The sequence below is a fragment of the Doryrhamphus excisus genome, linkage group LG4 (genome assembly GCF_037039965.1).
Source record: "Doryrhamphus excisus strain RoL-2023G ecotype Guam linkage group LG4, RoL_Dexc_Guam_v1.1, whole genome shotgun sequence".
Classification (NCBI taxonomy): Eukaryota; Metazoa; Chordata; class Actinopteri; order Syngnathiformes; family Syngnathidae; genus Doryrhamphus; species Doryrhamphus excisus.
Window position 1 is genome coordinate 23,424,497 of NC_136360.1, and position 14,633 is coordinate 23,439,129.

Genomic DNA, 14,633 nt, shown 5'->3' on the forward strand with positions numbered 1-14,633 from the left:
GTAGAAAAACCCCTTCCCCTTCGGAAATCGCAGGTGGTTGTTACTCAATATAACAGTCTGACTCACGGTGTCATTTTTACAAAGAACACTAAATTCATCACACAGCAACTTAACACCCCAAAGGTATTCTAAGAAATATACAAACATGCACCAATAGGGGGTTTTAAATGAATAAAACCATTTCAACATGTTTGCATGATGCATTGCGTCTCAGCAAAGCATTTCAAAATGGATGGCGCTGCAATGGAGGGAGGCTGACAACATTGCAGCGCCCCGGCAGGTACCAAAGAATTGAGAGTTGTTGTTTTTTTTCTAATTAATTTTGAATATATTTATTAGGTATAATTAATTTTGAATATATTTATTAAATATACGTTTATGTGTTAAGTCCCTGTGTGATGAATTTAGTGTTCTTTGCAAGATGACACTGTGAGTCAGACTGTTATATTGAGTCATGGTCTCCTGTGATTTCCCAAAATTTCCAAAAGTAGTAATTCTGAACACCGGAATTCAGTGGAATTTAATGAAGAAATATGACATAAAAATATATATATATGCCACTTTGCTTTCAAACGCTCAGTTCATTCTTGAGGACAGGCTGAGTAATCAACCGCAGAAACGCGGTGACTCATTTGGTTGCTGTCACATAAACATGTTTTACTTTTTTTTTTTTTTTTCTTACATTACTGTCACACCGGCGCCGTGACATCATCAAACATCACCTTCCACGATGTCGGGAGGCGGTGATGTCAGCGGTCGTTACCGCTGAAAATTGTACGACATGTCAGGGAAGGTGAAGTCAAGTTTGAGTTATTCTTCCCATTCCAGTGGCACTTGAAAAGAAAACACACAATTGCAATATCGCCTTATATTATATATATATATATATATATGTATCATAGGAGTAAATGCATTGAATACATTAGTAATGATTCTCACAAGAGCATTTCTATGAAAGACTACTTTACTTTTCATCACATTTCTATGGTTTAGTTACCAGAATTGCATTAAAAAATATTACATACAATACGTATGAAACATTTCCAGCGAGGGCCACATACTCACAAATTGAACGGATATGTTAAGACGTTTTTTTGTATTTTATGTATTTATTGACAAAACTGCATGTCAGCTTTGTGATATGGATATTAGAGCGTATTATAAGTATGAAGTTTTGGTCTTTGCAATTGTTTTTCCACATTTTTGCTGTTAAATAAATGTTTTTCTTGTCATATTTTGACTTTTTTTCATGTCATATTTTGACTAACTTTTTCCACAACACGATTTTTTCCAAATTTATAGCTATATTTTGTTTGGTTTGTTTCTCAAAATATTCGGACTTAAACAAATAATAATATAACGTATTTTTTTCTTTAATATTTCAACACTGTGCTACTAAAATGGCTTGATTTTTCCTCATAATATCATAGTATATTCTTGTAAAATTATTATTAATTATTATTAATTTTATTATTATTATTATTATTTTGTCATCATTTTAGCAACCTAGCAACCTAATTTTTTTTTCTGCTGTTTCATGTTTTGCCCAACTATTTCAACTTGTAAATTTTCTTCTCATTATTATGAGTTTTGACTTTACTTTTGTCGCATTATTTCTCAAAATATTCAGACTTAGACAAATAATAATATAACATATTTTTTTTCTTTAATATTTCAACACTGTGCTACTAAAATGGCTTTATTTTTCCTCATAATATCATAGTATATTCTTGTAAAATTATTATTAATTATTATTAATTTTATTATTATTATTATTTTCTCATCATTTTAGCAACCTAACTTTTTTCTGCTGTTTTTTTTTTGCCCAACTATTTCAACTTGTCAATTTTCTTCTCATTATTATGACTTTTGACTTTACTTTTGTCGCATTATTTCTCAAAATATTCAGACTTAGACAAATAATAATATAACATATTTTTTTTTCTTTAATATTTCAACACTGTGCTACTAAAATGGCTTTATTTTTCCTCATAATTTCTGCTGTTTTTTTTTTTTGCCCAACTATTTCAATTTTCCTCTTGTAAATTTTCTTCTCATTATTATGACTTTTGACTTTACTTTTGTTGCATTATTTCTCAAAATATTTAGACTTAAACAAATAATTTTATAATGTATTTTTTTTATTTAATATTTCAACACTGTGCTACTAAAATGGCTTTATTTTTCCTCATAATAATAATATCATAGTATATTCTTGTAAAATTATAAAAGATTTAGAAATAAGGAGTTAGTATGTTCTCTGTAGGCGGCATTATGCTTAATTGTCCTTACTGGCCTTTTTTGCAGTACATTTAGCGAGTGAAGATAGGAAAGGATTTTTCATGAATTCTCCAGAAGTAGTCTGTTATTGTTTTGTTTTTGTTTGGTATCTTCTAGCAGGGAATTGTTTGTCATGGTAGTTTTTTATGAATAAATTAATTTTCAATTAATTCGGCATCTAAAGTTTTTCGATGCCGAGATTGGTTTGTTTGCAGCCACCAGGCTTTTTCGCCCCAAATCTCTTCTTCTTTTCTTTTACTCGCCACCGCCCTCATCCGTCATCCCGATTTCTAGTTCCTAATCCTCTGCTCCACTCTCTCATTTCATTCCGATCCTTTCATTCTCCGGGCCATCCTTTATTCCGCCGGCACTTCTCCCCCTCGGCGCCTCCTTCCTCGGCCGCCATCTAATAGGCCGACGTGCGTTTTGTTATTAATTGCCTGATTACTTTCCATCAATGGGGGACTCCAAATCCTCTCAGCGGGCCGCGGCTCGGCCAGCCTTTCCGATTTGGAGAGTGGATGCTCCTGGTGAGAGAGGAGCACTCGGGAAAAGGAGTTTATTAGTCCATGTGACAAAGCTGCGGTCCACTCCCATGGAAGCGGCTTTGGGTGGGCTCAGGGATACAGCGGGAAGGGCGGGTGCGGGGGGGTTGGGGGGCGCGGGGCGGTCAGCTAAGAGCAACTGTCTTTGATATCATTAAGTTTTTCTTTTTTTGCGCTTTAGTCTTGGAGGTTTGTTCTCCGACACGCACAAACCACTCAGCCACGGCGTCACTTCGTCATTCAACATAATAGCTTTGGAGTTTGGAGGAAGCCCGAATCAAACTGTTGTCATATCAATTATTGTTCCATCGCTGGAGTGGAAGTCATTTCACAGCAAAGCAGCTTAGAGAGGCAGCTTTCAAGTATTTCAAGGTTCCACTTAAGGCTCTCCGCCGCGTTTGTGGAGAGCGGACGCAACCACGGCAGCCTCAGATTGGAGGAATCAACAAATATTTTTCTGGGTTTTTTGGTTTTTTTCTTCTTTCTTCTTCTTCTTCTTCTTGTTGCGTTCTTGCCATCAGCACTGTGACTTTGAGAACAAATATATGTTCTCCAATGACTTGAATCAGCGGGATACGTTGGGTAAATAGTCCACAACGCCACTGGAACACCAGCACATGGTTTTAGAACAGGACAATAATAGGGTAATAAATAGGATAATAACATTCCATATGTATTCCAATATGAATTTTATATAGGTATTTTTAGAATTTATATATGTCACATTAACATCTTTGTCAAGCAGGGGTGTCCAAAATGCGTTCCAGGGGCCGTTTAGAAAAAAGTTGTAATCGCACTAGAAAAACTCATAACTTGAGTTTTGTAAGATTATGAGGGAAAATAACGTCATTTTCGTAGCATAAACTTGAATTTTGACTAACATTGACAAAAGTTGGAATTTCTGGAAAATTTGGTTGCAGGAAAAGGTTATAATAGGAAAAAATAAAATCAAAGTATGATGTGAATTAGTTGGGGAAAAAACAGCAGAAATGAAAAAAAAGTCAAAATATTTAGAAAAAAAAGTCGGAATATTGTGAAGAAAAATATCATTTTAGTATTAGTATTATTTTAAATATTTTTTTCAGTTGTAATATTATGAGAAATGAACAAAACAAAATAAATTGTAATTTGGGGGAAATTAGATTGTGAAAAAGGTTATGAGAATAAAGTCAAAATATTATGGAAATAAGTCATAATTGTGAGATGAAAATTTACAAGTTGAAATAGTTGGAAAAAACAGAAATTGAAAAGAATAGCTAGAATTTTAAGAGAATAAAGTCAAAATATTATGGAAATAATTCATAATTATGAGATGAAAATTTACAAGTTGAAATAGTTGGAAAAAATAACTAATGGGAAAAAATCGCTCAGATTTTAAAAAAGTTAAAATATTATGGAAATAAGTCATAATTGTGAGATGAAAATTTACAAGTTGAAATAGTTGGAAAAAACAGACATTGAAAAGAATAGCTAGAATTTTAAGAGAATAAAGTCAAAATATTATGGAAATAATTCATAATTGTGAGATGAAAATTTACAAGTTGAAATAGTTGGAAAAAATAACATAAATAGAAAAAAATCGCTCAGATTTTAATAAAGTCAAAATATTATGGAAATAAGTCATAATTGTGAGATGAAAATTTACAAGTTGAAATATTTGTAAAAAAAACAACCAAAATGGCAAAAATAGATTGAATTTTAAGAGAATAAAGTCAAAATATTAAGAAAATTGTCATTTTTGGAGCATCAAGTTGAAATATTAAAGAAAAATATATTTTGGTAATTTATTAAATACAATTTATTACAAATATTTAAGATGGGAGTAAAAAATTTTTTTTAAAAATTTGAATTGAAAAAAGAATAGAATTAATGAGCAAACACTAATGAATTAAATGACCCACCTTTGACCCACTTTCTGAATTGACTTTGGTGTTCTTCTTTTTAGCGCCGGTGTGGGCAGGACCGGTGTCTTCATCACCCTCAGCATCGTCCTGGAGCGAATGCGTTACGAAGGTGTGGTTGATATCTTCCAGACCGTGAAGATGCTCCGGACGCAGAGGCCAGCCATGGTCCAAACTGAGGTAAGATGCCACTCACACCCCCACACCCTTTTTTAAGAGAATAAAACCAAAATATTATGGAAATAAGTCATAATTCTGAGATGAAAATTTACAAGTTGAAATAGTTGGATAAAAACTACAGAAATGGTGAAAAAAATAACTAGAATTCTAAGAGAATAAAGTCAAAATATTATAGAAATAAGTCATAATTATGAGATGAAAATGTACAAGTTTAAATGGAAAAAAAACAACAGAAATGGAAAACATAGCTCAGATTTTAATAAAATAAAGTCAAAATATTATGGAAATAAGTCATAATTCTGAGCTGAAAATTTACAAGTTGAAATAGTTGGAAAAAAAACAACATAAATTGAAAAAAAATAGCTAGAATTTTAAGAAAATAAAGTCAAAATATTATGGAAATAAGTCATAATTGTGAGATGAAAATTTACAAGTTGAAATAGTTGGAAAAAAACAACATAAATTGAAAAAAATAGCTAGAATTTTAAGAAAATAAAGTCAAAATATTATGGAAATAAGTCATAATTGTGAGATGAAAATTTACAAGTTTAAATAGCTGGAAAAAAAACAACAGAAATGGAAAAAAATATCTCAGATTTTAATAAAATAAAGTCAAAATATTATGGAAATAAGCCATAATTCTGAGCTGAAAATTTACAAGTTGAAATAGTTGGAAAAAAACAACATAAATTGAAAAAAATAGCTCGAATTTTAAGAGAATAAAGTCAAAATATTATGGAAATAAGTCATAATTGTGAGATGAAAATTTACAAGTTTAAATAGTTGGAAAAAAAACAACAGAAATGGAAAAAATAGCTCAGATTTTAATAAAATAAAGTCAAAATATTATGCAAATAAGTCATAATTCCGAGCTGAAAATTTACAAGTTGAAATAGTTGGTAAAAAACAACATAAATTTAAAAAAATAGCTAGAATTTTAGGAGAATAAAGTCAAAATATTATGGAAATAAGTCATAATTGTGAGCTGAAAATTTACAAGTTTAAATAGCTGGAAAAAACAACAGAAATGGAAAGAATTGCTCAGATTTTAATAAAATAAAGTCAAAATATTACGGAAATAAGTCATAATTGTGAGATGAAAATTTACAAGTTTAAATAGTTGGAAAAAAACAACAGAAATGGAAAAAATAGCTCAGATTTTAATAAAATAAAGTCAAAATATTATGCAAATAAGTCATAATTCCGAGCTGAAAATTTACAAGTTGAAATAGTTGGTAAAAAACAACATAAATTGAAAAAATAGCTAGAATTTTAGGAGAATAAAGTCAAAATATTATGGAAATAAGTCATAATTGTGACATGAAAATTTACAAGTTTAAATAGCTGGAAAAAACAACAGAAATGGAAAAAAATAGCTCAGATTTTAATAAAATAAAGTCAAAATATTATGGAAATAAGTCATAATTCTGAACTGAAAATTTACAAGTTGTAATAGTTGATAAAAAACAACATAAATTGAAAAAATAGCTCGAATTTTAAGAGAATAAAGTCAAAATATTATGGAAATAAGTCATAATTGTGAGATGAAAATTTAATAGTTAAATAGTTGGGGAAAATCAACAGAAAAAATCAAATAAAACTCTTTATCAGCTTCCACCAAGTTTAAATGTTGTTAAATACTTTTAAATACACATGATATTTAATAGCTTGGTAATATAAAACATCTCATACGATGTATGTATGCTTTATTATTATATTATCACAGCTTTTCCTTCAGTGTCAAGTACGTTTGCATTCAACAGACGTTTGCTCCTAAACGAATAATTAATGAGTGAAAATGTAATATGCGATATAAAGGCTTATGCCCTCCGCGGGGAGTCTAATTAAACAATCCCAACATGCCGCCGCCGCATATCGCGCCCTCTGAACCAGCGGGGGGGGGGGACGACGCCGAGCGCTCCGGCGGCAGTTTGATGGCACCTCATTAAACAGGAAGTGCGGCTGGTCCGCCTTGACACGGGGCGCCTGTCTTTGGACAGAACCGCCCTGGCTTCAAACGCCGCCTGCAGCCCCCCACCCCCCCCACCCACCGGGGACCTGCCGACCACCTGCCTCGTCACGGAAAACCCGCTTTGAGGGCAGCTCGGATTGGATTAAAGCGGAGTCGAACTCGCAATGAAATGACCTCTGCCGAGCGCCTGCGTTAGAATCCCTGGTTAATGTCTTTCAGCGGACATCATCTGCATTCACAAGTGCTGCTTTTTATTCTGCATCAAAGCTTTGAAAAAAATATCGCTGAGATTATATTTCTGATATCTCTGTATAATATATTACATATATAAAATATCTATATTTTAGTAGTATATGGTTGAAATTTTAAAGAAAAAACTGTTGTTTTAAATAATAAAAATATATATTATATTTATTATTATTATACATATTATATATAAAATAAATATTATGGAAATAAAGTCATAATTACGAGAATAAAATTATTAAAAATTAAGTATATAAGTATATAAAAAAGCAGAAATGGGGAAAAAAATAGCTAAATATGTTGCAAATTAAGCAATGAAATTGTTGGAAAAAATTAAAAAACAACAGAAATGTAAAGAAAATGCTGTAATTTTACGAGAATAAGGTCAAAATATGGAATAAAGTCATAATTACGAGAAGAAAATTTACAAATATATAGTCGGGAAATTAAAAAAAAACAGCAGTAGAAATGGGAAAAAAATAGCTAAATATGTTGCAAATTAAGTCATGAAATTGTTGGAAAAAAATAAAAAATATATAGTCAGGAAATGACAAAAAAATGTAAAAACAGCATAAATGTAAAAAACTGCTGTAATTTTAGGAGAATAAAATAAAAATATGGAATAAACTCATCATAATGAAATTGTTAAAAAAAAAACAGAAATGTAAAAAAAATGCTGTAATATTAGGAGAATAAAGTCAAAATATGGAATGAAGTCATAATTATGAGAAGAAAATGTACAAATATATGGTCAGGAAATAAAATTAAAAAAACAACAACAGCAGCAGAAATGGGAAAAAAATAGATAAATATGTTGCAAATTAAGTTGTGAAATTGTTGGGAATTTTTTTTAAAACAACAGAAATGTAAAAAACTGCTGTAATTTTAGGAGAATAAAATAAAAATATGGAATAAAGTCATAATTACGAGAAGAACATTTACAAATATATAGTCAGGAAATGACAAAAAAAAAAGAACAGCAGCAGAAATGGGGAAGAAATAATTATAAAAAATATGTATATAATATATAAAAATATGTTGCAAATTAAGTAATGAAATTGTTGGAGAAAAAAATATAAAAACAGCATAAATGTAAAAAAAAATGCTGTAATTTTAGGAGAATAAAATAAAAATATGGAATAAACTCATAATAATGAAATTGTTAAAAAAAATGTAACAACAGAAATGTATAAAAAAAAACTGCTGTAATTTTAGGAGAATAAAGTCAAAATATGGAATAAAGTCATAATTACGAGAAGAAAATGTACAAATATATAGTCGGGAAATTTGAAAAAAAAAACAACAGCAGCAGAAATAGGGAAAAAATAGTTATAAAAAATATGTATATAATATTTTAAAATGTGTTAATTAAATTAAGTAATGAAATTGTTGGAAAAAAAATAAAAAAACAGCAGAAATTGAAAAAACTTCTGTAATTTTAGAAGAATAAAGTCAAAATTACGTGAATAAAATTTACAAATATATAATCAGGATATAAAAAAAAATAACAACAGAAATGGTGAAAAAATAGCTAAATATGTTGCAAATTAAGAAATTGTAACAATTAAGAAATTGTTGGAAAAGATTTTTTAAAAACAGCAGAAATTGAAAAAACTTAAGAGAATAAAATAAAAAATATGGCATAAATAATCATAATTATGAGAAGAAAATTTACAAATATATAGTCCGGAAATTAAAAAAAAAAATTCACAAGTGCTGTTTTTTTATTCTGCATGAAAGCTTTGCAAAAAATATCGCTGAGATGATGTTTGTGATATCTCATTTCCCTTCTGTGTGTGTCGTTCCCTTACAGGACGAGTACCAGTTCTGCTATCATGCCGCTCTGGAGTACTTAGGAAGCTTTGATCACTATGCAACGTAAAAAAGCCATCCCCCCTCCCCCAACCCCCCCAACATGAGTCCTGTCACCCCCCCCCTTTCAAAAGTCTCCTGAGCCATACAGACTTGAATTTTGAAACAACAGTCATGCTCATCAAGCCCAGATCTCATGGTAGATTTTTAAACAACCTGAATATTCCCAATCCGTTTAGCTCGGATTTTTCCCTCCATGCGGAAGATCCTCTTCAGGAGGTGAACCCAACCCAGACGGGCGATTTGAGTGTCAGACCGCTTACCTTACCTCAAGTGTTTTTCCATACGAAGGACATTGTAAACATTCAAAGTAACAAAGTCAAAAGCAGACCATCAATCAGATTTGGGGCCGCTTTTTTTTTTTTTTTAAATATTCCTGGATGTAAAGGAGCTTTTCATTTTCCACGTATTCTGTGTGTGATATTGGGAACGGGGTGGCTCAAACGCTGAAACTCCAAGTCGACGACAGATTGGATGAGGACGAGAAGAGGAAGGAGACGTGCTAATGAGAAGCATTGTTAGCGTGGAGAAGGTGTGACAGTACATCGCACGTCACATGACCAACTGTCGGATAAAAGCGACGTGGCGGATCTTCACATGGCTGGTTGGTGACCACGGACCACGTCCAGTCGTTTGATTTTCTTGCTTTTTTTCTACTTTTACAGGGGGGAAAAAAAAAACATGCAAAGATGGGCCTTCCTTTGTGTGCGGTGACCAACGCTCCTCGTGAATATTTACACTTTTTTCTTCATTTTTTGTTTTTTATGTCCAAACCAAACATGCTGCTTATCTGGTGTGTTGTTGTAGAGAGGTTTCATTGCAGAAGACGCAAACAAATTGGGCCTGTTTCTATTACAAAGCCGGGCGATTAAGTGCTTCAGACGTTCACTTTTAGATCCATTTTATCCTCATTTGTTGGATTAAAGAAGAAGAAGAAGGAAAAAAAGGCTTAAGTTTAGTTAGTTGGGGTTCTCCGTGTTCTTAATGGCGTCTCTCGGTGACCAGGAACCAGAACGTGTTGAGTTGATGCGACCGGGAGAAAGAACTTGAAAAAAACACCTGCAGGTTGAACACCAGGGGTGTCCAGATTGAGGCCCGGGGGTCGTTTGCTGCCCACAGATGGTTTTTTTTTGTTCTATTAGACTCATAAAATTGTACCCCAAAAACGTCATAATAATATGTTATTTTCATAGCATATGGTTGAAATATTCAAGAAAAAAATATTGTTTTAAATAATAGAAAATATATTATGAGAAACAAACAATTTTGGTAATTTTTGGAAAATTATGTTGCACATAAAACAATAAAGTCATAATTACGAGAAGAAAATTTACAAGTTGTCAAGAAATTAAAAAAAAAAACACCAGAAATGGGGAAAAAATAGCTAAATATGTTGCAAATTAAGTAATTAAATTGTTGGGGAAAAAAAATTAAAAAACAGCAGAAATGTAAAAAAAACTGCTGTAATTTTAGGAGAATAAAGTCATAATTCCGAAAAGAAAATTCACAAGTATATTGTCAAGAAATTAACCAAAAAAACAACAGCAGAAATGGGGAAAAAATACCTAAATGTGTTGCAAATTAAGTAATGAAATTGTTGGAAAAATAATTGAAAAAAAATCAGCAGAAATGTAAAAAAAAACTGCTGTAATTTTAGGAGAATAAAATCATAATTCCGAGAAGAAAATTTACAAGTATATAGTCGGGGGGGGGGGGGGGGACACAACAACAACAACAGCAGAAATTGGGAGAAAAATAGCTAAATTTGTTGCAAATTAAGTTATAAAATTGTTTTTTTTTTAAAAAACAGCAGAAATTTTAGCAGATTAAAATAAAAATATGGAATAAAGTCATAATTACGAGAAGAACAGAAAGTAGAAATTTGAAATAGTTGGAAAGTTAAAAAAAAACAACAACAACAGTAGCAGAAATAGAAAATGGGGGGAAAAAGCTGTGATTTTACGAGAATAAAGTCAAAATATTAGGAGGAAATACTTGTATTCAAATGAGGGGGAAAAAAATCTAAATTTTATGAGAATAAAGTCAAAATATTGAGAGAAAATTATTGTATTCCAATGAGGAAAATAAATTAATTTACGAGAATAAAGTCAAAATATTGACAGAAAATTGTTGTATTCTAATGAGGAAAAAAATAAAAAAATTAACGAGAATAAAGTCAAAATATTGACACAAAATAGTTGTATTCAAATAAGGGACAAAAATAAAAATTTTACGAGAATAAAGTCAAACTATTGAGGGAAAATTATTGTATTCCAATGAGGAAAAAAAAAAATTAACGAGAATAAAGTCAAAATATTGACACAAAATAGTTGTATTCAAATAAGGGAGAAAAATAAAAATTTTACGAGAATAAAGTCAAAATATTAGGAGGAAATAGTTGTATTCAAATGAGGGGAAAAAAATCTAAATTTTACGAGAATAAAGTCAAAATATTGAGGGAAAATTATTGTATTCCAATGAGGAAAACAATAATCTAATTTACGAGAATAAAGTCAAAATATTGACAGAAAATTGTTGTATTCCAATGAGGAAAAAAATAAAAAAATTTAACGAGAATAAAGTCAAAATATTGACACAAAATAGTTGTATTCAAATAAGGGAGAAAAATAAAAATTTTACGAGAATAAAGTCAAAATATTGAGAGAAAAAATGTTGTATTGTAATGATGAAAAAAATAGCAATTTCGAGAAAGTCGAAATATTATGCGAGTCAAGTTTTAATTCAAGAACAAATAAAAAATACAACAACTAACTTAAATAAAATTAAATATTAAATGAAATAATTTTAGTAGTAAAGAGGTAAAAAAAAACATTTTTTTTTAATTTTTTTTTTTTTTTTTTTTTTTTTTTTTTTGGGAAAAACATTTGGACACCCCTGCACGAAACAAAGATCAAATGAGCAGGTTCCGCGTTTTGAGTCATCCATGCTTTTTCAACGTGCGTTTTTGGATGGGATATGTGCACAAAAAAAGAAGAAAAAAAATCCAAGCTGACAGCTGGGCAGAACTGTGTGTAATCTTTTTGTATTTCCAAAAAAGCCTTATTGTTATTAGTAACATTCTGAAAACATTAATGTTGTATTATGATGAATTATTTTGCATTACATAGTTGACTTTTTTTTTTAACAGAGATGTTGTATGGCATTTTTTTTTAAATAACAGCAAGAGAGAAGTGCTTATTTGTTCATATTACGTTCAAATACATTCTATTTTTTCACAGTAGAACTCTTCAGTATAACATGTCTGTGTGTACGCGTGCGTATATTTACTGTATACTGCACACGCACACATTCATATATATTTAAATGCAGACTATAAATCTATATCCACATTTAGTTTGACTATTTCCTCCCTCTTTTTTTTTTTTATTTCTCATTTATTTTTATAATCCCGGCATCTTCATGTTGTGTCTTTTTCGGCTCGTCATCCTGGCGCCGATTAAGAGTTAAAAAAAGAACTATGTTATCATGAACTTTGTAGACTTTAGTATTTCTTTTATTCGTAGCAGCCTAGCAGAAACCGGTCCGCAGATTATCTAACAAATCAAAAATGATATTCTATTTTTGTCGTTATCCGTATCAGCCCGATTTGACATACTATGCTTTGTATGATCATGTACAGACTGTATAACCCCTTTTTTTAAAAGAAGATCTATACGTACTTTTTTTTTTTTTTTTTTTTTACTTGCATTACTTTCCAACATACTGTGGTAATTCATTTTTTTGTTAGATATACGCAACAATCTACATGTAAATAAACAAATATATAGATTATATGTATTTGTAAATCATTTGACCCGATACGTGGGAACGCTAAAAGAGTTTCTCAACACCAACGTCCACGTGGTTGGCTTTCTATCCTCCCCTGCGTTTTATTTTTTAGTCAAAGAAAGCGATAAAAATGAATTATCATATCGTTACACAAGTGTTATGATTGGCATCCTCGTTAAATGTTGACTTAACGGATGCCAACGACTAAGTTCTTTAGTCGGGTTGCAGTGTGACAACGACTTCCACTAAAGTTTGTTTCAACGTTTTACATGTTTTGGTTTTTTTTTACGGGGGGGGGGCAGAAAAGGTGTGAAACCAACCCCGAAACCGCGGAAAACCCGACAGGTTCTTAGAGAAACAACTATCCTGGTCCGGAGGGTTTTTACCAAAGTGACAAGGGGGGACCAAAAACTGAATCTGTGGAAGTCTTTGCAATAGTCAAAAACCTGGAGTATTTGGGGGGGGGCGGGACTAACAACAGAAAAGGACACTAACAAAAAAACGCGTGGAGACGACATACCGACTGAACGAACGAGAACTCGGAACTGGTTTCCATCTGTTTGAGGGCCGAGTGCCGTCGCTTTCAAACTGTTCCATCCAACTGATTGGTTTCAAGCCACTGTGTATGTAGATATGTTGACTTTGTATTAAAGAAATGTTGTCTGAAAAACAGCCTGCCTGGGATTCTAGTCATTCGGTTCAACCTCGGTTCCACAATGCCGCCCAAACTTTCTCATGCACTCCAAATCATTAGTAAAAAACATGACTCGGATACTGTGAACATCCAGCAGCAACACAACATTTTTTGCATGACTACTATTTTGATGAAAAATATACTGAACCAGGGCTGCACAGTGGCCGGGTGGTTAGCGCACAGGCTTCACAGCTAGGCGACCCGAGTTCAATTCCACCCTCGGCTATCTCTGTGTGGAGTTTGCATGTTCTCCCCGTGCATGCGTGGGTTTTCTCCGGGTACTCCGGTTTCCTCCCACATTCCAAAAACATGCTAGGTTAAATTAGCGACTCCAAATTGTCCATAGGTATGAATGTGAGTGTGAATGGTTGTTTGTCTATATGTGTCCTGTGATTGGCTGGCTGGCGGCCAATCCAGGGTGTACCCCGCCTCTCGCCTGAAGACAGCTGGGATAGGCTCCAGCACCCCCACGACAGTATCATTCAGATACTGTGAACATCCAGCAGCAACACGACATTTTGGCATGACTACTATTTTGATGAAAAATATACTGAACCAGAGCTGCTGGCCACTAGTCCAGGGTGTACCCCGCCTCTTGCCTGAAGACTTCTGGGATAGGCTCCAGCACCCCCTGCAAGCGCAACTCTTGTGAGGAAAAGCTGTAAATGAGTTGTTATATGTAATACCTTATTATGAGGTAGTTTACTTCCATAAATAATAATAATAATAATAACACCCCGGCTATAATGAAAGCATGCACGCTACCTGAATTATCGTGATTTTCTGCAGCTTCTCAAGCTTCCACCTTCTAATCTTCTTATCTGGGACGTTTACGCCGTCGCCTCAAGTGCAAGCAGCGCCGACGTGGTGCATCAGTCACGATTAGACTGCAGCTTCTCGTGAAGAATCTGCTGCAGGAACATGCAGGACAACCGATGAAGCAAACAGATGGCGCGCTTTTGCCGTTATTAGATTGGCTGATTAGCCGCCTGCAATATTTACCCAGCAGCCCACTGACAAACACCCCCAATGTCTCCTTAAGCCCTTCCTCAAGCTGGATAAATGCCAGGCGCCACGGCTGATAAGGGTGTACCTTCACCTCTTCATATTTGCTCTCTCATCCGTCCTCCGGAGTGACGCTCTTCACATATCTG

The 14,633-nt window shown here is 32.6% G+C and overlaps 1 protein-coding gene across 12 annotated transcripts in view; it reads left to right on the plus strand.

Annotated features, from left to right (window-relative positions):
- The window catches only part of ptprsa (protein tyrosine phosphatase receptor type Sa), a 312,838-nt gene extending 302,233 nt beyond the window's left edge, over positions 1-10,605 (plus strand). For all 12 annotated transcript variants that reach the window (XM_078790398.1, XM_078790401.1, XM_078790402.1 and 9 more), the window contains 2 exons: positions 4,771-4,906; positions 8,938-10,605. In XM_078790398.1, coding sequence (XP_078646524.1) covers positions 4,771-4,906; positions 8,938-9,006 — 205 coding nt within the window. In that variant the 3' untranslated portion in view covers positions 9,007-10,605. The remainder of the gene's footprint in view (positions 1-4,770; positions 4,907-8,937) is intronic.
- The last annotated feature ends 4,028 nt before the right edge of the window (positions 10,606-14,633 follow it).